The 25792-nt window shown below is 39.8% G+C and overlaps 2 protein-coding genes and 2 long non-coding RNA genes across 5 annotated transcripts; 1 reads left to right on the plus strand and 3 right to left on the minus strand.

The window, feature by feature from the left end:
• Positions 1 to 437: 437 nt before the first annotated feature.
• On the plus strand, positions 438 to 4699 carry LOC125380863. Its single transcript, XR_007221513.1, has 3 exons — positions 438 to 986; positions 3059 to 3061; positions 4666 to 4699. It is a non-coding gene; the product is annotated as an uncharacterized LOC125380863 (long non-coding RNA).
• On the minus strand, positions 4406 to 6836 carry LOC125380862. Of its 2 annotated transcripts, none has more exons than XR_007221510.1 (2): positions 6682 to 6836; positions 4406 to 4630 (listed from the first exon to the last, which is right to left on the minus strand). It is a non-coding gene; the product is annotated as an uncharacterized LOC125380862 (long non-coding RNA). The 2 variants fall into 2 exon arrangements; XR_007221511.1 differs by having other exon boundaries at positions 4406 to 4640.
• A 4723-nt stretch (positions 6837 to 11559) lies between these two features.
• LOC124142091 lies at positions 11560 to 14045 on the minus strand. The gene is made up of 3 exons (XM_048396607.1): positions 13835 to 14045; positions 13368 to 13420; positions 11560 to 13161 (listed from the first exon to the last, which is right to left on the minus strand). Exons 1-3 carry the CDS (start codon positions 13857 to 13859, stop codon positions 12904 to 12906), a joined length of 336 nt encoding a protein of 111 aa, XP_048252564.1. The 5' UTR covers positions 13860 to 14045; the 3' UTR covers positions 11560 to 12903.
• A 7263-nt stretch (positions 14046 to 21308) lies between these two features.
• Positions 21309 to 23794, minus strand: LOC125380864. Its single transcript, XM_048396608.1, has 3 exons — positions 23584 to 23794; positions 23117 to 23169; positions 21309 to 22910 (listed from the first exon to the last, which is right to left on the minus strand). The coding sequence occupies exons 1-3, from the start codon at positions 23606 to 23608 to the stop codon at positions 22653 to 22655; spliced, it is 336 nt and encodes a 111-aa protein (XP_048252565.1). The 5' UTR covers positions 23609 to 23794; the 3' UTR covers positions 21309 to 22652.
• Positions 23795 to 25792: the final 1998 nt, after the last annotated feature.

The raw sequence follows: 25792 nt of genomic DNA on the forward strand, positions 1-25792 counted from the left end.
TCTATTAATAAAGAATTGTGATTCAATAGTTACAGTCAGGCTAGGTTTGTCAAGTAGGGCTGGGATGGGTAACTCAGGTACCCGGGTCAGGTGGGTACTGAGTAGGATCCGGGTACCCACAGGACTACCCGGACCCGTGGTTAGTCACGTGATATATTGTTTAATGAAAAAATTATCTATGGTTACACTACAAGCCACTAATGTTCGCATTTCTTTCTGAATATGAACCCATTCCTTCTGATTTTTCATATGGTGGAATAAAGTTAAAACTTTAGTGTATGAATGACCAGATTGTTCAATACATGTATCTTAATACGTTTTGCCAGGGCTATGCTAAAAATGTTCCCATTCGGACATTTTGTGACATCTCCTGAGACTTACAGTGGGTACCCGGGTAGGGTCGGGTTATAGGGGGGGTGGGTACCTGGGTAGTAAATTTGGACTCGTCCCAGCCCTATTGTCAAGCACTTTAGTCATTTCAAAATCATCCCTGTCCTCAGAGGCGGAATTCATTCTTGATGTTATTTCATAAAAAAACCCGTCAATGATTGTGCATACAATATAAAAAGATGCGCTAATCTATACCTCATGATATATAAACCTATTTGGTTATTAGATCTAACCTAGACTTACTACAAGACAAGAACCAGAGTTCTGTAGCATCGTTTTAGGATGTTATTCACGCTTTTGATAATTTAGGAAGCACTAACATTGATAAAATATAACAGCAAACAACAGTTTGAACAACAAAAACATTTATTTGTACAACTGAAACCATATGGAAATAAATAACAAGACGAAAAGTTAATGAATCCAACAAAATATCCTGGAACTTGTTCCAAGGAAAGCTTTAAACATTGTTGCTGGAGGTGAAGACTCTTTTGACCACTCGGATGACACGGGACATCATGGCTCTCAGGAAGGATGGCTGGGAGGGTTTGTGTTTCTTTCTCACTGCCAAAATCTCAAAAAAGTCAGTCTCAAGTGTGAATTTATAATACATCTACTATGAATCCAAGAACGCAGAAACAGGAAAAATAATGTAATATTATATGGAGTGCCTGAATTACAACATGAATCATATATGGTGTGTAAGGAGAAAGTTCTGGAAGTACTGAAGACAGAGAAGAAATTCCCCCGCTCAATTCCAGAGATGTAGAAACGTGCACATCGTATGCCGACGAAGAAGCCTAATAAACCTTATCGTGAAGATGCTGCACTGGGACGACAAAATGCAAGCTATGTCAATGTGGATCGTCCTTAAAGATAAAGGATATGGCATCTCTAATGACTTGACTTTGAATAAGAGACAGGAATTACTAAAATGCAGAAAAGACGAACCAGACACATGGTTCTACTACAAAGAAGGGAAATTAGTGAGGGAAGCCAAAGAGAGGAGACTAGAAAAGATGAAGATGTACAGGAGTGAGTGAGTGAGTGAGCTGGGTTTAACACCACTTTTACCATTATTCCAGTTATATCACGGCGTGTCAGCTTAATGTGGGAGGAAAGCCCGAAGTGATGCAGGTCTAAGACGTTTACCACTTCGGTGAAACCGACGAGCACGGGGTATGGTGCTGACAAACCTAGAAACATAATCGGGGTGAACCGGGATTCGAACCTACGATAATAGGTTTCTGGCGTGTCCGAGGGACGCAACTCTGCACAGCGAATCGCGGCACCTTAGACGACTGGGCCACCCGTGCCCCCAAGCTGCACAGGAAAGCATATCTGGAGGCACAGAGGGTGAGAGAGAGGAAAGACAACAGGATGAGACAACAGAGGTCAGCAGTAGGGAGACAGAGAAAGGGGTGTGGCCAGGGCCTATACGCTGATTTTACTGCTCATCAAGAGAACCCATCAAGTGAGAGAAGCGACAGTAATAATAGCTTCACTAACTTTCTCTTCTGGAAAGTCTCAGGCATAATATATGTGTTAACAGATAATGACGTTGTCAAATATGTGAACAAATTTGATATAATTGGTGTAACCGAAACTTGGTTGGAGAATGTAGAGGATGTAAAGGTCACTTTCACAGACTTTACCCTTTATATTAAAGATGCTGATAGGCTGTCTAAGACAGGCAGACTTTCAGGTGTGATAACAGTACTTGTAAAGAAGCAACTACAAAATATATTAAACGATGTAAAATAACGGAAAATTGTATGTGTGTGTGTGTGTGTGTGTGTGTATATATATATAGATAATTCCTTGCGCTGCCGTCCATCGGACGTATCATATGCATGTGTTTATATCCATCTTGAGGGATCTAGCTGTTATAACATTTTATCTGTTGATTGTAAAAATGGCATCATAATATTTCCAAACAGTTTGTGGGACATTTTATCAGAACTAAGAGATGCTATTGTTATTTGTGGCGGAGACTATAACGCCAGAACAGGAACGAAGTCTGATTTTGGAGAAGATGACATTGTTGAGCTTAAAACTTCTACTTGGTTGTTTTTGTTGAACTTCTGTTCAAGACCCTGCCATCTTTCATCACCTTCAATGAAACAGTGACAGATTGTGGCTTGTGAGACAAAATTGGTCATGTAATCCTGTAAGAACCTGTTTTGTCTATGAATTAAACAGGTTTAATATTTACCGAATGAAATTTTTACTTTATTTGTCCTCGAAATTGGTGGCTTCTTTCCTTTGCCTTTCAGTGCATTTTAGTAGGAGTTGAAATTGCCAACTTTTCTGATAAACCCAGCGTTAGAAATTGGCACTAGTCCCGTGGTCCTTGCCAAACTGCCCAATAGTTAAGGTATCATAAGGACTAGTAGAAATTTTCCATTTTTAAGGTTTTTTCTATATGTTATCATTATAAGTTATATCACTAAAACTGTTACTTTCTACCGCTGTATACCCATATTACAAATAATGGAACCAAGTTGTTCAGGCTAACGGGCGAGGGATTCAGACAATTGGCTGCCCCACATACCACTATGAGTGAAATCATCTAATGGTGACATCATGTTTTCAAGAGAAATCTCATCTACAGCGATTAGACAGAACACATTTTTTCTGAAGAATTGGATTTTCATTTGGATGACAGTAAGTAGTGCCAGTGCTTGCAAACATGTGCACTACAAGTCTTGTGTTGATAGTACATGTTTGTATATGCATGGATTCAATGTAATCTGGGCCCGTGAAGATCCGAGGTAGATGAGGTCTTCAGCAACCCATGCTTGCCGTAAAAGGTGACTATGCTTGTCGTAAAAGGCGACAAACGGGTTCGGGTGGTCAGGCTCGCTGACTTTGTTGATGCATGTCATCGTATCCCGATTTCGTGGAAGGATACTCATAATATCAATCACTGGATTGTCTGGTCCAGACTCGATTATTAACAGACGGCGGTCATATAGCTTGAATATTGCTGAGTGCGGCGTTAAACAACAAACAAACAAGAAAACAAACAAACAAGCAAACAAGCTTTCAAAAGGCAACTAACGAGGATCGGGTGGTCAGGACCATTGACTTGGTTGATGCATGTCTTTGTATGCCAATTGCGTTGATCGATGCTCATGATGTCAATCACTGGATTGTCTTGTCCAGATTCGATTATTTACATGTCATATACCTTACGTCATATAGCTGGAATATTGGTGAGTGCGGCGTTAAAGAACAAACAAAACAAAAAATCAACAATACAAAGTATGGCCAAAGAATAGTTGGACTTTTTTCAATAAAATGTCAGATAGGACAATTGTCACTTGTGATAACTATGACAGAAGCTTCAAGCTTTTCGAAGCATAAACTATTGAGGTTGAACAGTGTTGCAAATTTCTCATTTTATTTACTCTCGTAAACGGAAAATATACATTGATATCTGTGACCACACGAAAGTAAGCTGTATCACGCCGGCTTGTATATGATATCAAGTCATGATCACACAAACCAGTGACTGAAAGCATGAGCAAGAATCTTGTTTTTGGCTCTTATGGCCAGCAATGGATACCAAGGACCTATTCTACTCTGTGGAATTCCTAGTTTCCTACAGGGTTCATTTGGAATGGCGACAAACCTTCTTTAATGAAGACATTCCATTAGAAGTGTCAATATCGTCTGGTCGCATTCTTTTAATAAAGAGCTGTGATTCAATATCTAGAGTCAGGCTAGGTTTGTCAAGCACTTTAGTTATTTCAAAATCATCCCTGTCCTCAGAGGTGGAATTCATTCTTGATGATATTTCATAAAAAATAACGTCAATGATTGTGCATACAATATAAAAAGATGCGCTAATCTATACCTCATAATGTATAAACCTATTTGGTTATTAGATCTAACCTAGACTTACTACTAGACAAGAACCAGAATTCTGTAGCATCGTTTTAGGATGTTATTCACGCTTTTGATAATTTAGGAGGCACTAACATTGATAAAATATAACAGCAAAAAACAGTTTGAACAACAAAAACATTTATTCATACAACTGAAACCATATGGAAATAATTAACAAGATGAAAAGTTCATGAACCCAACAAAATATCCTGGAACTTGTTCCAAGGAAAGCTTTAATTAAACGTTTTTGCTAGAGGTGAAGGCGCTTTTGACCACTCGGATGACACGGGACGGGACATCGTGCTTCTCAGGAAGGACGGCTGGGAGGGTTTCTGTTTCTTCTTCACTGCCAAAATCTCAAATAAGTCAGTCTCAAGTTAGTGTCAACCATAATATTGTCATGACCATCACAAAGATTGAATCAATTTATTCATAGGTAAGTTATGAAAGCTAGGAAATAATTGGCAAGGAAGAAATATTTCCTAAATATTTCCGAATTGAATTTTGCTGGTACATTACACAAATTATTATCATAATTATCCTGTAAACTGTAATTAGTTCTGCAGGTATATAGTATACCAGTATATTATTGACCTGTTTCACCAAATTCAATTCAATGTTAGGAAGCCTAGGCCTGTTTTGGTAAGAAATTGTTTGAGAACTTCATAGCATACTGTTACCGAGCAACCATAATAACATGGCCTGTGATGTTCCACAAAATCAGCATCAAGAGCACATTAAATACAATTTTGTTTCAAGACCAGGGAGACAGGTGCTGAAAATCATGTCCAGGTCTTATGGCCCATAGTCTACTGAGTTAGGACTTCTCTTCAAAAACTTTCCTGATACATCAATATTCATGTTCTTACCATCCCTATTTTAAACACGTGTTTGAATTTGGGGTGGGGGAAATAATTGTCCTCAGGTTTGTACAAACAAATTGCTGAGCTCACATTATATATTTTTTTATTCCATATATAGTTACACACACTCGGCTAGTAATCTTTTGAGGGGTTTTCATTTAGTGTTCCATAATATTTGAACATTTAAACTGGCAAATCTGAAAACAGATTGACTGAAGGATGGCACAGCAGTTAGTGTTCGCTCGTCACACCCTGATCAAGGTTCGATTTCTGGTTCGAGTAACTTGTTAAACCTATTGTTGTAACTATTGCATACGATATTCGCCAAGTTGTCACAGACCTAAGCAGATCTACAAATGTAGAATCAGAATGCAGAATTGTGTAATGTGACTCGTAGCTTCAGGTTATGTTTGAGTTTGTTCCATACATAAGGAGGCTCCTACACTAATAATAGAATAAAGCAACCAACAACAATTTGAACAACAACAAAATTTACTAATCATGCTAATGAAAGAACAACCAAATGGGAATGATAACTAATTTGCTAAAGTGACCATAAAAAAAGAGGAAAGGGGACTTCTCAGATTGTTACAAATTATCACTTTAAGCGTCGTTTTTGTTGAAGGAGAAGACTCTCTTGACCAGATGGATGAAGCGGGACAGCAAGGCTCTCAGGAAGGACTGGGGTGGGAGGGGTTGTGTGTCTTCCTCACGGCCGAGATCGATCTCCACAAAGTCGGTGTCAACCATAATGACGTGGCCGGTGATGTTGACAGAAACAGAGACAGGGGCTGGGTCGGGGACAGAGGTGTAGGAGGTGGGGAGGGTGGACAGGGGTTCAGGGTGGTACACACACGGACGCTGGTGGGGAGGGAAGTGGAAAGAGAGAAATGATGAGACAAACGTGATACTGATACTAGTGATAGGTAGGGTGTGGTGTATCTTGAGTTAGGAAAGTGGAAATACAGTAGGTTATGGAACATCAACACTTTGACTCACTGAGATTTAGACAAGGATCTGTTGTAAAAGTTAGTCATATTCTGTTTCTACAACCCTAGCACACCTACTCGACGTGGGACAGGGGTGGCAGCAGGGGTGAAAGCCTGGTGAAACATCCTCTCTGTGTGGGGGAGAAGTGAAAATAAATAAAACATGCACATTCTTATTTACACTGTAAAGTCATTGATTAAAAACGTAAGCTTGTAAGTATATACCTTATAGGTATCATCTTATGTATACACGTTCGTGTCAGTTGTATTTATTTTATTCTATTTGTTAGTGCGCTTCACCTGGGGTCAGGACAAAATCACTATTTATGTAAGCATTGGCCATTGAGGAAATTTAAGTACCAAAAAGAAATATAAAATGCGAGGAAACGCGTATAGTATATCTTAAGAAACGTAGAAGTACGTTGAGATTTCTACAGGCCTAGTTATAGACCTTAGTGATGAAACATTAGCATCAACCTGACGGTAGCCGATTATATAACCACACGGTGAAACGTAATCAACATAAAACTGTGACACATTGGTACCTTGAACACAGCTACTTGACTGCATGTTTAAAAACTCAAGCGATGCTCAAAATCCAAGGCAGGTTATAGATTGAGAACAAAGAGACAGCAGATGCGGCAGCATAAAATGGCGTCGTTTTGCTGATATCGGTAGCTTGGCAACGATCGGCACTAACGGAAGGGAGATAACTCTCAGTTTCAAAGTATAAGTTAATACCGCTAATTTGATGTGGCGTTACGTGTATTTAATATTCTATGACTAATTAATTCATAGTCGAATTAATATATGAGTGTCCACTTTAGGATTTGTGAACAGGAAAAGGCTACAATTATTGAATCTTTTTTTCGTGTTTTCTTTTTAGAAATGTGGGGGTGCTAGATGAATGCAAACAGTTATAGGGCGGGATGTTTTCCCTATATAGGACTGTCCAGTTACATTCAATTTTATGAACTACACCTTTAGGTTCTTGGCGTTTAGTTGTGTTTCTGCCGTTGTCCCTTCTTAGAGAATTGAGGGGGGTTGATCTGGCGAAGTCGGGGTCAATATTGGGGTTGAAGGCTGATGATATGGGGCAATCCTATGTAGGTGAAACATCCCGCCCCATCAACACCAGAATCAAAGAGCACAAAACTTCAACCATCAAATCTGACAGTAAATCAGCCATTCGGACCATATCAGCAACTGCCCTAATCACAACATGAACCGCCCAAATCCTCTCCAACAACTCAAGGACTTCACAAAAAGCAAACAAAGAGAAGCAGTCCACATTCGCCGCCACAACCATCAATCAACAGAGATCAAGGCCATTGCATCCTATCAGCCTACTGTGAACTCATTAAACAATAACGACCCCTCCTATGTATCCTTATCCTGTTTAAATGGCTTCCTTATCATGTGTATTATTTAACTTACTCATGTTTATCTCTTTCATGTATGCAATTGTTTGTTACTGTTAATCCTCCACCTTCTATATATATTTTGTACCATTTTCATTATTCAGCCTTGCTTGACAACTGTATAAGGATCTATACCGAAACGTCGATGTTACAGTAAAATAAAGAAGTTGTTATCCATAAATTGTGTGTACATTGTCATCCGTCAACTTCTAAGTGAGTGAGTGAGTGTGAGTTGGGTTCAACGCAGCTTTTAACAGTATTCAAGTTATATCGCGGCATGTCAGCTTAACGTGGGAGGAAGGCCCGAAGTGATGCAGGTCTCAGGCGTTTACCACTTTGGTGAAACCCACGAGCACGGGTATGGTGCTGACAAAGCTAGAAACATAATCGGGGCGAACCGGGATTCGAACCCACAATCATAGGTTTCTGGCGTGCCAAAGGGACGCAACTCTGCACAGCGAATCGTGGCGCCTTAGGCGACTGGGCCCACCCAACTTTTAAGTTATGCTTATTGAACAATTCCCTCAAAACTTTGTGAATTTATAATACATCTACTATGAATCCAAGAACGCAGAAACAGGAAAAATAATGTAATATTATATGGAGTGCCTGAATTACAACATGAATCATATATGGTGTGTAAGGAGAAAGTTCTGGAAGTACTGAAGATAGAGAAGAAATTCCCCCGCTCAATTCCAGAGATGTAGAAACGTGCACATCGTATGCCGACGAAGAAGCCTAATAAACCTTATCGTGAAGATGCTGCACTGGGACGACAAAATGCAAGCTGTGTCAATGTGGATCGTCCTTAAAGATAAAGGATATGGCATCTCTAATGACTTGACTTTGAATCAGAGACAGGAATTACTAAAATGCAGAAAAGACGAACCAGACACACGGTTCTACTACAAAGAAGGGAAATTAGTGAGGGAAGCCAAAGAGAGGAGAGATACTAGAAAAGATGAAGATGTACAGGAGTGAGTGAGTGAGTGAGTTGGGTTTAACACCACTTTTACCATTATTCCAGTTATATCACGGCGTGTCAGCTTAATGTGGGAGGAAAGCCCGAAGTGATGCAGGTCTAAGACGTTTACCACTTCGGTGAAACCGACGAGCACGGGGTATGGTGCTGACAAACCTAGAAACATAATCGGGGTGAACCGGGATTCGAACCTACGATAATAGGTTTCTGGCGTGTCCGAGGGACGCAACTCTGCACAGCGAATCGCGGCACCTTAGACGACTGGGCCACCCGTGCCCCCAAGCTGCACAGGAAAGCATATCTGGAGGCACAGAGGGTGAGAGAGAGGAAAGACAACAGGATGAGAGACAGGATACGCGCTCGAGGTCACAGAGGTCAGCAGTAGGGAGACAGAGAAAGGGGTGTGGCCAGGGCCTATACGCTGATTTTACTGCTCATCAAGAGAACCCATCAAGTGAGAGAAGCGACAGTAATAATAGCTTCACTAACTTTCTCTTCTGGAAAGTCTCAGGCATAATATATGTGTTAACAGATAATGACGTTGTCAAATATGTGAACAAATTTGATATAATTGGTGTAACCGAAACTTGGTTGGAGAATGTAGAGGATGTGAAGGTCACTTTCACAGACTTTACCCTTTATATTAAAGATGCTGATAGGCTGTCTAAGACAGGCAGACTTTCAGGTGTGATAACAGTACTTGTAAAGAAGCAACTACAAAATATATTAAACGATGTAAAATAACGGAAAATTGTATGTGTGTGTGTGTGTGTGTGTGTGTGTGTGTGTATATATATATATATATATATATATATAGATAATTCCTTGCGCTGCCGTCAATCTGACGTATCATATGCATGTGTTTATATCCATCTTGAGGGATCTAGCTGTTATAACATTTTATCTGTTGATTGTAAAAATGGCATCATAATATTTCCAAACAGTTTGTGGGACATTTTATCAGAATTAAGAGATGCTATTGTTATTTGTGGCGGAGACTATAACGCCAGAACAGGAACGAAGTCTGATTTTGGAGAAGATGACATTGTTGAGCTTAAAACTTCTACTTGGTTGTTTTTGTTGAACTTCTGTTCAAGACCCTGCCATCTTTCATCACCTTCAATGAAACAGTGACAGATTGTGGCTTGTGAGACAAAATTAGTTATTGTGATCCTGTAAGAACCTGTTTTGTCTATGAATTAAACAGGTTTAATATTTACCGAATGAAATTTTTACTTTATTTGTCCTCGAAATTGGTGGCTTCTTTCCTTTGCCTTTCAGTGCATTTTAGTAGGAGTTGAAATTGCCAACTTTTCTGATAAACCCAGCGTTACAAATTGGCACTAGTCCCGTGGTCCTTGCCAAACTGCCCAATAGTTAAGGTATCATAAGGACTAGTAGAAATTTTCCATTTTTAAGGTTTTTTCTATATGTTATCATTATAAGTTATATCACTAAAACTGTTACTTTCTACCGCTGTATACCCATATTACAAATAATGGAACCAAGTTGTTCAGGCTAACGGGCGAGGGATTCAGACAATTGGCTGCCCCACATACCACTATGAGTGAAATCATCTAATGGTGACATCATGTTTTCAAGAGAAATCTCATCTACAGCGATTAGACAGAACACATTTTTTCTGAAGAATTGGATTTTCATTTGGATGACAGTAAGTAGTGCCAGTGCTTGCGTACATGTGCACTACAAGTCTTGTGTTGATAGTACATGTTTGTATATGCATGGATTCAATGTAATCTGGGCCCGTGAAGATCCGAGGTAGATGAGGTCTTCAGCAACCCATGCTTGCCGTAAAAGGTGACTATGCTTGTCGTAAAAGGCGACAAACAGGTTCGGGTGGTCAGGCTCGCTGACTTTGTTGATGCATGTCATCGTATCCCGATTTCGTGGAAGGATACTCATAATATCAATCACTGGATTGTCTGGTCCAGACTCGATTATTAACAGACGGCGGTCATATAGCTTGAATATTGCTGAGTGCGGCGTTAAACAACAAACAAACAAGAAAACAAACAAACAAGCAAACAAGCTTTCAAAAGGCAACTAACGAGGATCGGGTGGTCAGGACCATTGACTTGGTTGATGCATGTCTTTGTATGCCAATTGCGTTGATCGATGCTCATGATGTCAATCACTGGATTGTCTTGTCCAGATTCGATTATTTACATGTCATATACCTTACGTCATATAGCTGGAATATTGGTGAGTGCGGCGTTAAAGAACAAACAAAACAAAAAATCAACAATACAAATTATGGCCAAAGAATAGTTGGACTTTTTTCAATAAAATGTCAGATAGGACAATTGTCACTTGTGATAACTATGACAGAAGCTTCAAGCTTTTCGAAGCATAAACTATTGAGGTTGAACAGTGTTGCAAATTTCTTATTTTATTTACTCTCGTAAACGGAAAATATACATTGATATCTTTGACCACACGGAAGTAAGCTGTATCACGCCGGCTTGTATATGATATCAAGTCATGATCACACAAACCAGTGACTGAAAGCATGAGCAAGAATCTTGCTTTTGGCTCTTATGGCCAGCAATGGATACCAAGGACCTATTCTACTCTGTGGAATTCCTAGTTTCCTACAGGGTTCATTTGGAATGGCGACAAACCTTCTTTAATGAAGACATTCCATTAGAAGTGTCAATATCGTCTGGTCGCATTCTTTTAATAAAGAGCTGTGATTCAATATCTAGAGTCAGGCTAGGTTTGTCAAGCACTTTAGTTATTTCAAAATCATCCCTGTCCTCAGAGGCGGAATTCATTCTTGATGATATTTCATAAAAAATAACGTCAATGATTGTGCATACAATATAAAAAGATGCGCTAATCTATACCTCATAATGTATAAACCTATTTGGTTATTAGATCTAACCTAGACTTACTACTAGACAAGAACCAGAATTCTGTAGCATCGTTTTAGGATGTTATTCACGCTTTTGATAATTTAGGAGGCACTAACATTGATAAAATATAACAGCAAAAACCAGTTTGAACAACAAAAACATTTATTTATACAACTGAAACCATATGGAAATAATTAACAAGATGAAAAGTTCATGAACCCAACAAAATATCCTGGAACTTGTTCCAAGGAAAGCTTTAATTAAACGTTTTTGCTAGAGGTGAAGGCGCTTTTGACCACTCGGATGACACGGGACGGGACATCGTGCTTCTCAGGAAGGACGGCTGGGAGGGTTTCTGTTTCTTCTTCACTGCCAAAATCTCAAATAAGTCAGTCTCAAGTTAGTGTCAACCATAATATTGTCATGACCATCACAAAGATTGAATCAATTTATTCATAGGTAAGTTATGAAAGCTAGGAAATAATTGGCAAGGAAGAAATATTTCCTAAATATTTCCGAATTGAATTTTGCTGGTACATTACACAAATTATTATCATAATTATCCTGTAAACTGTAATTAGTTCTGCAGGTATATAGTATACCAGTATATTATTGACCTGTTTCACCAAATTCAATTCAATGTTAGGAAGCCTAGGCCTGTTTTGGTAAGAAATTGTTTGAGAACTTCATAGCATACTGTTACCGAGCAACCATAATAACATGGCCTGTGATGTTCCACAAAATCAGCATCAAGAGCACATTAAATACAATTTTGTTTCAAGACCAGGGAGACAGGTGCTGAAAATCATGTCCAGGTCTTATGGCCCATAGTCTACTGAGTTAGGACTTCTCTTCAAAAACTTTCCTGATACATCCCTATTCATGTTCTTACCATCCCTATTTTAAACACGTGTTTGAATTTGGGGTGGGTGAAATAATTGTCCTCAGGTTTGTACAAACAAATTGCTGAGCTCACATTATATATTTTGTTATTCCATATATAGTTACACACACTCGGCTAGTAATCTTTTGAGGGGTTTTCATTTAGTGTTCTATAATATTTGAACATTTAAACTGGCAAATCTGAAAACGGATGACTGAAGGATGGCACAGCAGTTAGTGTTCGCTCGTCACACCCTGATCAAGGTTCGATTTCTGGTTCGAGTAACTTGTAAAACCTATTGTTGTAACTATTGCATACGATATTCGCCAACTTGTCACAGACCTAAGGAGATCTACAAACGTAGAATCAGAATGCAGAATTCTGTAATGTTACTTGTAGCTTTTGGTTATGTTTGAGTTTGTTCCATACGTAAGGAGGCTCCCATATTAAAAATAGAATAAAGCAACCAACAACAATTTAAACAACAACAAAATTTACTTATCATGCTGATGAAAGAACAACCAAATGGGAATGATAACTAATTTGCTAGAGTGTCCATAAAAAAAGAGGAAAGGGGACTTCTCAGATTGTTACAAATTATCACTTTAAGCGTCGTTTTTGTTGAAGGTGAAGACTCTCTTGACCAGACGGATGAAGCGGGACAGCAAGGCTCTCAGGAAGGACTGGGGTGGGAGGGGTTGTGTGTCTTCCTCACGGCCGAGATCGATCTCCACAAAGTCGGTGTCAACCATAATGACGTGGCCGGTGATGTTGACAGAAACAGAGACAGGGGCTGGGTCGGGGACAGAGGTGTAGGAGGTGGGGAGGGTGGACAGGGGTTCAGGGTGGTACACACACGGACGCTGGTGGGGAGGGAAGTGGAAAGAGAGAAATGATGAGACAAACGTGATACTGATACTAGTGATAGGTAGGGTGTGGTGTATCTTGAGTTAGGAAAGTGGAAATACAGTAGGTTATGGAACATCAACACTTTGACACACTGAGATTTAGACAAGGATCTGTTGTAAAAGTTAGTCATATTCTGTTTCTACAACCCTAGCACACCTACTCGACGTGGGACAGGGGTGGCAGCAGGGGTGAAAGCCTGGTGAAACATCCTCTCTGTGTGGGGGAGAAGTGAAAATAAATAAAACATGCACACTCTTATTTACACTGTAAAGTCATTGATTAAAAACGTAAGCTTGTAAGTATATACCTTATAGGTATCATCTTATGTATACACGTTCGTGTCAGTTGTATTTATTTTATTCTATTTGTTAGTGCGCTTCACCCGGGGTCAGGACAAAATCACTATTTATGTGAGCATTGGCCATTGAGGAAATTTAAGTACCAAAAAGAAATATAAAATGCGAGGAAACGCGTATAGTATATCTTAAGAAACGTAGAAGTACGTTGAGATTTCTACAGGCCTAGTTATAGACCTTAGTGATGAAACATTAGCATCAACCTGACGGTAGCCGATTATATAACCACACGGTGAAACGTAATCAACATAAAACTGTGACACATTGGTACCTTGAACACAGTTACTTGACTGCATGTTTAAAAACTCAAGCGAAGCTCAAAATCCAAGGCAGGTTATAGATTGAGAACAAAGAGACAGCAGATGCGGCAACATAAAATGGCGTCGTTTTGCTGATATCGGTAGCTTGGCAACGATCGGCACTAACGGAAGGGAGATAACTCTCAGTTTCAAAGTATAAGTTAATACCGCTAATTTGATGTGGCGTTACGTGTATTTAATATTCTATGACTAATTAATTCATAGTCGAATTAATGTATGAGTGTCCACTTTAGGATTTGTGAACAGGAAAAGGCTACAATTATTGAATCTTTTTTTCGTGTTTTCTTTTTAGAAATGTGGGGGTGCTAGATGAATGCAAACAGTTATAGGGCGGGATGTTTTCCCTATATAGGACTGTCCAGTTACATTCAATTTTATGAACTACACCTTTAGGTTCTTGGCGTTTAGTTGTGTTTCTGCCGTTGTCCCTTCTTAGAGAATTGAGGGGGGTTGATCTGGCGAAGTCGGGGTCAATATTGGGGTTGAAGGCTGATGATATAGGGCAATCCTATGTAGGTGAAACATCCCGCCCCATCAACACCAGAATCAAAGAGCACAAAACTTCAACCATCAAATCTGACAGTAAATCAGCCATTCGGACCATATCAGCAACTGCCCTAATCACAACATGAACCGCCCAAATCCTCTCCAACAACAAGTCCAAGGACTTCACAAAAAGCAAACAAAGAGAAGCAGTCCACATTCGCCGCCACAACCATCAATCAACAGAGATCAAGGCCATTGCATCCTATCAGCCTACTGTGAACTCATTAAACAATAACGACCCCTCCTATGTATCCTTATCCTGTTTAAATGGCTTCCTTATCATGTGTATTATTTAACTTACTCATGTTTATCTCTTTCATGTATGCAATTGTTTGTTACTGTTAATCCTCCACCTTCTATATATATTTTGTACCATTTTCATTATTCAGCCTTGCTTGACAACTGTATAAGGATCTATACCGAAACGTCGATGTTACAGTAAAATAAAGAAGTTGTTATCCATAAATTGTGTGTACATTGTCATCCGTCAACTTCTAAGTGAGTGAGTGAGTGTGAGTTGGGTTCAACGCAGCTTTTAACAGTATTCAAGTTATATCGCGGCATGTCAGCTTAACGTGGGAGGAAGGCCCGAAGTGATGCAGGTCTCAGGCGTTTACCACTTTGGTGAAACCCACGAGCACAGGTATGGTGCTGACAAAGCTAGAAACATAATCGGGGCGAACCGGGATTCGAACCCACAATCATAGGTTTCTGGCGTGCCAAAGGGACGAAACTCTGCACAGCGAATCGTGGCGCCTTAGGCGACTGGGCCCACCCAACTTTTAAGTTATGCTTATCGAACAATTCCCTCAAAACTTTGTGAATTTATAATACATCTACTATGAATCCAAGAACGCAGAAACAGGAAAAATAAAGTAATATTATATGGAGTGCCTGAATTACAACATGAATCATATATGGTGTGTAAGGAGAAAGTTCTGGAAGTACTGAAGATAGAGAAGAAATTCCCCCGCTCAATTCCAGGGATGTAGAAACGTGCACATCGTATGCCGACGAAGAAGCCTAATAAACCTTATCGTGAAGATGCTGCAGTGGGACGACAAAATGCAAGCTGTGTCAATGTGGATCGTCCTTAAAGATAAAGGATATGGCATCTCTAATGACTTGACTTTGAATCAGAGACAGGAATTACTAAAATGCAGAAAAGACGAACCAGACACACGGTTCTACTACAAAGAAGGGAAATTAGTGAGGGAAGCCAAAGAGAGGAGAGATACTAGAAAAGATGAAGATGTACAGGAGTGAGTGAGTGAGTTGGGTTTAACACCGTTTTTACCATTATTCCAGTTATATCACGGCGTGTCAGCTTAATGTGGGAGGAAAGCCCGAAGTGATGCAGGTCTAAGACGTTTACCACTTCGGTGAAACCCACGAGCACAGGGTATGGTGCTGACAAACCTAGAAACATAATCGGGGTGAACCGGGATTCGAACCTACGATAATAGGTTTCTGGCGTGTCCGAGGGACGCAACTCTGCACAGCGAATCGCGGCACCTTAGACGACTGGGCCACCCGTGCCCCCAAGCTGCACAGGAAAGCATATCTGGAGGCACAGAGGGTGAGAGAGAGGAAAGACAACAGGATGAGAGACAGGATACGCGCTCGAGGTCACAGAGGTCAGCAGTAGGGAGACAGAGAAAGGGATGTGGCCAGGGCCTATACGCTGATTTTACTGCTCATCAAGAGAACCCATCAAGTGAGAGAAGCGACAGTAATAATAGCTTCACTAGCTTTCTCTTCTGGAAAGTCTCAGGCATAATATATGTGTTAACAGATAATGACGTTGTCAAATATGTGAACAAATTTGATATAATTGGTGTAACCGAAACTTGGTTGGAGAATGTAGAGGATGTGAAGGTCACTTTCACAGACTTTACCCTTTATATTAAAGATGCTGATAGGCTGTCTAAGACAGGCAGACTTTCAGGTGTGATAACAGTACTTGTAAAGAAGCAACTACAAAATATATTAAACGATGTAAAATAACGGAAAATTGTATGTGTGTGTGTGTGTGTGTGTGTGTGTGTGTGTGTATATATATATATATATATATATATAGATAATTCCTTGCGCTGCCGTCAATCTGACGTATCATATGCATGTGTTTATATCCATCTTGAGGGATCTAGCTGTTATAACATTTTATCTGTTGATTGTAAAAATGGCATCATAATATTTCCAAACAGTTTGTGGGACATTTTATCAGAATTAAGAGATGCTATTGTTATTTGTGGCGGAGACTATAACGCCAGAACAGGAACGAAGTCTGATTTTGGAGAAGATGACATTGTTGAGCTTAAAACTTCTACTTGGTTGTTTTTGTTGAACTTCTGTTCAAGACCCTGCCATCTTTCATCACCTTCAATGAAACAGTGACAGATTGTGGCTTGTGAGACAAAATTAGTTATTGTGATCCTGTAAGAACCTGTTTTGTCTATGAATTAAACAGGTTTAATATTTACCGAATGAAATTTTTACTTTATTTGTCCTCGAAATTGGTGGCTTCTTTCCTTTGCCTTTCAGTGCATTTTAGTAGGAGTTGAAATTGCCAACTTTTCTGATAAACCCAGCGTTACAAATTGGCACTAGTCCCGTGGTCCTTGCCAAACTGCCCAATAGTTAAGGTATCATAAGGACTAGTAGAAATTTTCCATTTTTAAGGTTTTTTCTATATGTTATCATTATAAGTTATATCACTAAAACTGTTACTTTCTACCGCTGTATACCCATATTACAAATAATGGAACCAAGTTGTTCAGGCTAACGGGCGAGGGATTCAGACAATTGGCTGCCCCACATACCACTATGAGTGAAATCATCTAATGGTGACATCATGTTTTCAAGAGAAATCTCATCTACAGCGATTAGACAGAACACATTTTTTCTGAAGAATTGGATTTTCATTTGGATGACAGTAAGTAGTGCCAGTGCTTGCGTACATGTGCACTACAAGTCTTGTGTTGATAGTACATGTTTGTATATGTATCATGGAACTGTTCTGGGTGAACAATACCTTCCAAATGACGTGCTGGTTTTCTTGGGGAATTAGTCAGCAAAGAGCCAGAGTCACAGGAGACTAATCACAATTTTATTTACAAGAACAATTAACAATTTACAATATACTTAGATAATAACTGAGGGTGCCACAGAGAGTCGGTACACACTCTGGGCTGTGGGAGAGAGGTCTGCTTGGTAAGAGAGTCAAACCCCTTCTCTCCTCTTTTTTCTCTCTGGACCAAGGCTTATATAGCCAAGGTCACCTGACATTTAGTAAGTAATAAATATAAATGTAAACAGTAAATCATCAGTGACATACTTGCACATCCTGTTCAGGATGGCAGACGGTCGATGTACACAAAAATGGGGATTAACAAATAGGATTAGCATCTAATAAATAACAGCAATTAAATGTTTCAAGGCATATAGATGTCATGGCTCCAGGGTAATGAGCCTTTGCAATTAACTGTTCTTTAGACAATGGGTGTCGTAAATCAGTCACCATAACAACTTCCCTCCGTCACGTGAAGCTTGGACCCCAAGCTTACATGAGTCCAAATTGATATGTGTGAACTTTTTCACCAAGGAAAACAACCATGCAAATGTGATCAAAATCAGTTATATGAAATCCTTATGCAACAAATATATCTATGCAATGACGGTATGAAAGTGATCATCTAGCCAATTTGAATTAGTGTCAGTTTGAAAACTAACCAAGTGATCTTTATAATGTGCAATTTCACTACAAGGTAATTACTGCTTTGCACAGATTCAATAAATATATCACTGAAGGTTCTTTGAATTCAGGAGTCTGGCTTGGCGGTGCGACTCAGTACCAAATAATGATAATGAGTAATGTCATAAAACGTACAAATTAAACATCTCAGCAAATATTTCGCATAAAGAAATTTGAAACCAGGAGTCTAGCTTTACCGCGTGACTCAAACGGTACTTGTGGGTACTATTGCCCTTTTAAGTACAATGGGTGCTCTTCCCGTGTCTTTGACGGAGCTTGCCCAGATATTGTGGGTGCGATGCCCAAGAAAAAAATCCTTAATTCCGACATCAAAACTCTGAAATGCTGAATACTGCTGTGCTGTTAATTACTTAATACTGACATGCAATAAACATATGTGTGGGGGTGGCTGACTCAAGAATATCCCTAATCTGAATTCAAAGTCCTAGACAATACATTTTAATTTTGTACCAAACTGTGCACATTAATTACTTGTAACAAATGACAAATTTTGTCGTTTAGATTTTTGAAATTACGAGTCGAGCTTAGAGGTGTGACTCGATAACCCTACAGCTTAGGTTTGTCTGGGCCCTAGCTGCAACTATATGTCTGGCGTGGCCTGGAGACATTTAAAAGATTCCCTACACAATAACTTCAAAGATCTAGCTTGACTAAAGATGTAATTTGGAGTATATTGCACACATACAAAACTGAATTTTGGAAAGACACATTTTGGCATTAATATACTGGCTTTGATTAAACATACCTGGTTGCACTTTTCAACAGTCACACAATACATATCCTTGATTGAGTCCATGTAAGTAAACACAAATTAGTAAGTCCCAATGAGATATCTTGTACACAGTGTTCATCTTGTAGGTGCCCGTGAGGCGGTTTCTGTATTGTGCAGGGTCTGCATGAAGATGGCTGGGGTCGGGTGTCTGTGGGATAGGCGTGTATACTTCTTTTCTTAGGTCATGTGCAGGAACCACATCTTGAAGGGGAAGTCTTAGCAGTGTTGCTAAGATATTCGAGCAGGGAAGGTTTGGGATCGGAGAACTTGTTCTTGATTGGAGAGGTTCTTGTTCTTTCTTCAATCTTGTTAAAGGCCATTTCTTCGTTCTTGGTGATTGGCCCCCAGGAAGGTTGTATATCCTTTTAATAAGAGACTGTCACTTCCTACAGTTTTGTGAACCATATGCCATGCTGCAAAGAGGTACAGGAAAGGACAGACTAAGAAGTCTGTATTACCCGATAGCTCCACCAAATTATCAACGCGTGTCGGTCTGACGTTGATTAATGAACAATTTGCATACTCGTATATGCAAGAGGCCGACGTATGGTTCTCAGTAGGAAGTGACAACTTGGAGACGATGGCTTGCAGTATATACAGTTTTACTTTATACATGTAGATAGATACATACAAATGACACTATGTGCCAAGTCAGCACATGGTGGTAGTGGTTGGTGTCTAGGTGCCCCGGAGCACCCAGCCTAACCCTAGCTAGGCTAAGGGTAAGACCTTTCTTGTTCTCCTCTTCTCTCCTCTCTCTCTCTTTTTTCTCTCTGGACCAAGGCTTATATAGCCAAGGTCACCTGACATTTAGTAAGTAATAAATATAAATGTAAACAGTAAATCATCAGTGACATACTTGCACATCCTGTTCAGGATGGCAGACGGTCGATGTACACAAAAATGGGGATTAACAAATAGGATTAGCATCTAATAAATAACAGCAATTAAATGTTTCAAGGCATATAGATGTCATGGCTCCAGGGTAATGAGCCTTTGCAATTAACTGTTCTTTAGACAATGGGTGTCGTAAATCAGTCACCATAACATATGCATGGATTCAATGTAATCTGGGCCCGTGAAGATCCGAGGTAGATGAGGTCTTCAGCAACCCATGCTTGCCGTAAAAGGTGACTATGCTTGTCGTAAAAGGCGACAAACAGGTTCGGGTGGTCAGGCTCGCTGACTTTGTTGATGCATGTCATCGTATCCCGATTTCGTGGAAGGATACTCATAATATCAATCACTGGATTGTCTGGTCCAGACTCGATTATTAACAGACGGCGGTCATATAGCTTGAATATTGCTGAGTGCGGCGTTAAACAACAAACAAACAAGAAAACAAACAAACAAGCAAACAAGCTTTCAAAAGGCAACTAACGAGGATCGGGTGGTCAGGACCATTGACTTGGTTGATGCATGTCTTTGTATGCCAATTGCGTTGATCGATGCTCATGATGTCAATCACTGGATTGTCTTGTCCAGATTCGATTATTTACATGTCATATACCTTACGTCATATAGCTGGAATATTGGTGAGTGCGGCGTTAAAGAACAAACAAAACAAAAAATCAACAATACAAATTATGGCCAAAGAATAGTTGGACTTTTTTCAATAAAATGTCAGATAGGACAATTGTCACTTGTGATAACTATGACAGAAGCTTCAAGCTTTTCGAAGCATAAACTATTGAGGTTGAACAGTGTTGCAAATTTCTTATTTTATTTACTCTCGTAAACGGAAAATATACATTGATATCTTTGACCACACGGAAGTAAGCTGTATCACGCCGGCTTGTATATGATATCAAGTCATGATCACACAAACCAGTGACTGAAAGCATGAGCAAGAATCTTGCTTTTGGCTCTTATGGCCAGCAATGGATACCAAGGACCTATTCTACTCTGTGGAATTCCTAGTTTCCTACAGGGTTCATTTGGAATGGCGACAAACCTTCTTTAATGAAGACATTCCATTAGAAGTGTCAATATCGTCTGGTCGCATTCTTTTAATAAAGAGCTGTGATTCAATATCTAGAGTCAGGCTAGGTTTGTCAAGCACTTTAGTTATTTCAAAATCATCCCTGTCCTCAGAGGCGGAATTCATTCTTGATGATATTTCATAAAAAATAACGTCAATGATTGTGCATACAATATAAAAAGATGCGCTAATCTATACCTCATAATGTATAAACCTATTTGGTTATTAGATCTAACCTAGACTTACTACTAGACAAGAACCAGAATTCTGTAGCATCGTTTTAGGATGTTATTCACGCTTTTGATAATTTAGGAGGCACTAACATTGATAAAATATAACAGCAAAAACCAGTTTGAACAACAAAAACATTTATTTATACAACTGAAACCATATGGAAATAATTAACAAGATGAAAAGTTCATGAACCCAACAAAATATCCTGGAACTTGTTCCAAGGAAAGCTTTAATTAAACGTTTTTGCTAGAGGTGAAGGCGCTTTTGACCACTCGGATGACACGGGACGGGACATCGTGCTTCTCAGGAAGGACGGCTGGGAGGGTTTCTGTTTCTTCTTCACTGCCAAAATCTCAAATAAGTCAGTCTCAAGTTAGTGTCAACCATAATATTGTCATGACCATCACAAAGATTGAATCAATTTATTCATAGGTAAGTTATGAAAGCTAGGAAATAATTGGCAAGGAAGAAATATTTCCTAAATATTTCCGAATTGAATTTTGCTGGTACATTACACAAATTATTATCATAATTATCCTGTAAACTGTAATTAGTTCTGCAGGTATATAGTATACCAGTATATTATTGACCTGTTTCACCAAATTCAATTCAATGTTAGGAAGCCTAGGCCTGTTTTGGTAAGAAATTGTTTGAGAACTTCATAGCATACTGTTACCGAGCAACCATAATAACATGGCCTGTGATGTTCCACAAAATCAGCATCAAGAGCACATTAAATACAATTTTGTTTCAAGACCAGGGAGACAGGTGCTGAAAATCATGTCCAGGTCTTATGGCCCATAGTCTACTGAGTTAGGACTTCTCTTCAAAAACTTTCCTGATACATCCCTATTCATGTTCTTACCATCCCTATTTTAAACACGTGTTTGAATTTGGGGTGGGTGAAATAATTGTCCTCAGGTTTGTACAAACAAATTGCTGAGCTCACATTATATATTTTGTTATTCCATATATAGTTACACACACTCGGCTAGTAATCTTTTGAGGGGTTTTCATTTAGTGTTCTATAATATTTGAACATTTAAACTGGCAAATCTGAAAACGGATGACTGAAGGATGGCACAGCAGTTAGTGTTCGCTCGTCACACCCTGATCAAGGTTCGATTTCTGGTTCGAGTAACTTGTAAAACCTATTGTTGTAACTATTGCATACGATATTCGCCAACTTGTCACAGACCTAAGGAGATCTACAAACGTAGAATCAGAATGCAGAATTCTGTAATGTTACTTGTAGCTTTTGGTTATGTTTGAGTTTGTTCCATACGTAAGGAGGCTCCCATATTAAAAATAGAATAAAGCAACCAACAACAATTTAAACAACAACAAAATTTACTTATCATGCTGATGAAAGAACAACCAAATGGGAATGATAACTAATTTGCTAGAGTGTCCATAAAAAAAGAGGAAAGGGGACTTCTCAGATTGTTACAAATTATCACTTTAAGCGTCGTTTTTGTTGAAGGTGAAGACTCTCTTGACCAGACGGATGAAGCGGGACAGCAAGGCTCTCAGGAAGGACTGGGGTGGGAGGGGTTGTGTGTCTTCCTCACGGCCGAGATCGATCTCCACAAAGTCGGTGTCAACCATAATGACGTGGCCGGTGATGTTGACAGAAACAGAGACAGGGGCTGGGTCGGGGACAGAGGTGTAGGAGGTGGGGAGGGTGGACAGGGGTTCAGGGTGGTACACACACGGACGCTGGTGGGGAGGGAAGTGGAAAGAGAGAAATGATGAGACAAACGTGATACTGATACTAGTGATAGGTAGGGTGTGGTGTATCTTGAGTTAGGAAAGTGGAAATACAGTAGGTTATGGAACATCAACACTTTGACACACTGAGATTTAGACAAGGATCTGTTGTAAAAGTTAGTCATATTCTGTTTCTACAACCCTAGCACACCTACTCGACGTGGGACAGGGGTGGCAGCAGGGGTGAAAGCCTGGTGAAACATCCTCTCTGTGTGGGGGAGAAGTGAAAATAAATAAAACATGCACACTCTTATTTACACTGTAAAGTCATTGATTAAAAACGTAAGCTTGTAAGTATATACCTTATAGGTATCATCTTATGTATACACGTTCGTGTCAGTTGTATTTATTTTATTCTATTTGTTAGTGCGCTTCACCCGGGGTCAGGACAAAATCACTATTTATGTGAGCATTGGCCATTGAGGAAATTTAAGTACCAAAAAGAAATATAAAATGCGAGGAAACGCGTATAGTATATCTTAAGAAACGTAGAAGTACGTTGAGATTTCTACAGGCCTAGTTATAGACCTTAGTGATGAAACATTAGCATCAACCTGACGGTAGCCGATTATATAACCACACGGTGAAACGTAATCAACATAAAACTGTGACACATTGGTACCTTGAACACAGTTACTTGACTGCATGTTTAAAAACTCAAGCGAAGCTCAAAATCCAAGGCAGGTTATAGATTGAGAACAAAGAGACAGCAGATGCGGCAACATAAAATGGCGTCGTTTTGCTGATATCGGTAGCTTGGCAACGATCGGCACTAACGGAAGGGAGATAACTCTCAGTTTCAAAGTATAAGTTAATACCGCTAATTTGATGTGGCGTTACGTGTATTTAATATTCTATGACTAATTAATTCATAGTCGAATTAATGTATGAGTGTCCACTTTAGGATTTGTGAACAGGAAAAGGCTACAATTATTGAATCTTTTTTTCGTGTTTTCTTTTTAGAAATGTGGGGGTGCTAGATGAATGCAAACAGTTATAGGGCGGGATGTTTTCCCTATATAGGACTGTCCAGTTACATTCAATTTTATGAACTACACCTTTAGGTTCTTGGCGTTTAGTTGTGTTTCTGCCGTTGTCCCTTCTTAGAGAATTGAGGGGGGTTGATCTGGCGAAGTCGGGGTCAATATTGGGGTTGAAGGCTGATGATATGGGGCAATCCTATGTAGGTGAAACATCCCGCCCCATCAACACCAGAATCAAAGAGCACAAAACTTCAACCATCAAATCTGACAGTAAATCAGCCATTCGGACCATATCAGCAACTGCCCTAATCACAACATGAACCGCCCAAATCCTCTCCAACAACAAGTCCAAGGACTTCACAAAAAGCAAACAAAGAGAAGCAGTCCACATTCGCCGCCACAACCATCAATCAACAGAGATCAAGGCCATTGCATCCTATCAGCCTACTGTGAACTCATTAAACAATAACGACCCCTCCTATGTATCCTTATCCTGTTTAAATGGCTTCCTTATCATGTGTATTATTTAACTTACTCATGTTTATCTCTTTCATGTATGCAATTGTTTGTTACTGTTAATCCTCCACCTTCTATATATATTTTGTACCATTTTCATTATTCAGCCTTGCTTGACAACTGTATAAGGATCTATACCGAAACGTCGATGTTACAGTAAAATAAAGAAGTTGTTATCCATAAATTGTGTGTACATTGTCATCCGTCAACTTCTAAGTGAGTGAGTGAGTGTGAGTTGGGTTCAACGCAGCTTTTAACAGTATTCAAGTTATATCGCGGCATGTCAGCTTAACGTGGGAGGAAGGCCCGAAGTGATGCAGGTCTCAGGCGTTTACCACTTTGGTGAAACCCACGAGCACAGGTATGGTGCTGACAAAGCTAGAAACATAATCGGGGCGAACCGGGATTCGAACCCACAATCATAGGTTTCTGGCGTGCCAAAGGGACGAAACTCTGCACAGCGAATCGTGGCGCCTTAGGCGACTGGGCCCACCCAACTTTTAAGTTATGCTTATCGAACAATTCCCTCAAAACTTTGTGAATTTATAATACATCTACTATGAATCCAAGAACGCAGAAACAGGAAAAATAAAGTAATATTATATGGAGTGCCTGAATTACAACATGAATCATATATGGTGTGTAAGGAGAAAGTTCTGGAAGTACTGAAGATAGAGAAGAAATTCCCCCGCTCAATTCCAGGGATGTAGAAACGTGCACATCGTATGCCGACGAAGAAGCCTAATAAACCTTATCGTGAAGATGCTGCAGTGGGACGACAAAATGCAAGCTGTGTCAATGTGGATCGTCCTTAAAGATAAAGGATATGGCATCTCTAATGACTTGACTTTGAATCAGAGACAGGAATTACTAAAATGCAGAAAAGACGAACCAGACACACGGTTCTACTACAAAGAAGGGAAATTAGTGAGGGAAGCCAAAGAGAGGAGAGATACTAGAAAAGATGAAGATGTACAGGAGTGAGTGAGTGAGTTGGGTTTAACACCGTTTTTACCATTATTCCAGTTATATCACGGCGTGTCAGCTTAATGTGGGAGGAAAGCCCGAAGTGATGCAGGTCTAAGACGTTTACCACTTCGGTGAAACCCACGAGCACAGGGTATGGTGCTGACAAACCTAGAAACATAATCGGGGTGAACCGGGATTCGAACCTACGATAATAGGTTTCTGGCGTGTCCGAGGGACGCAACTCTGCACAGCGAATCGCGGCACCTTAGACGACTGGGCCACCCGTGCCCCCAAGCTGCACAGGAAAGCATATCTGGAGGCACAGAGGGTGAGAGAGAGGAAAGACAACAGGATGAGAGACAG

This window comes from Haliotis rufescens, unplaced genomic scaffold, assembly GCF_023055435.1.
Source record: "Haliotis rufescens isolate VD_foot unplaced genomic scaffold, xgHalRufe1.0.p SCAF_158, whole genome shotgun sequence".
Classification (NCBI taxonomy): domain Eukaryota; kingdom Metazoa; phylum Mollusca; class Gastropoda; order Lepetellida; family Haliotidae; genus Haliotis; species Haliotis rufescens.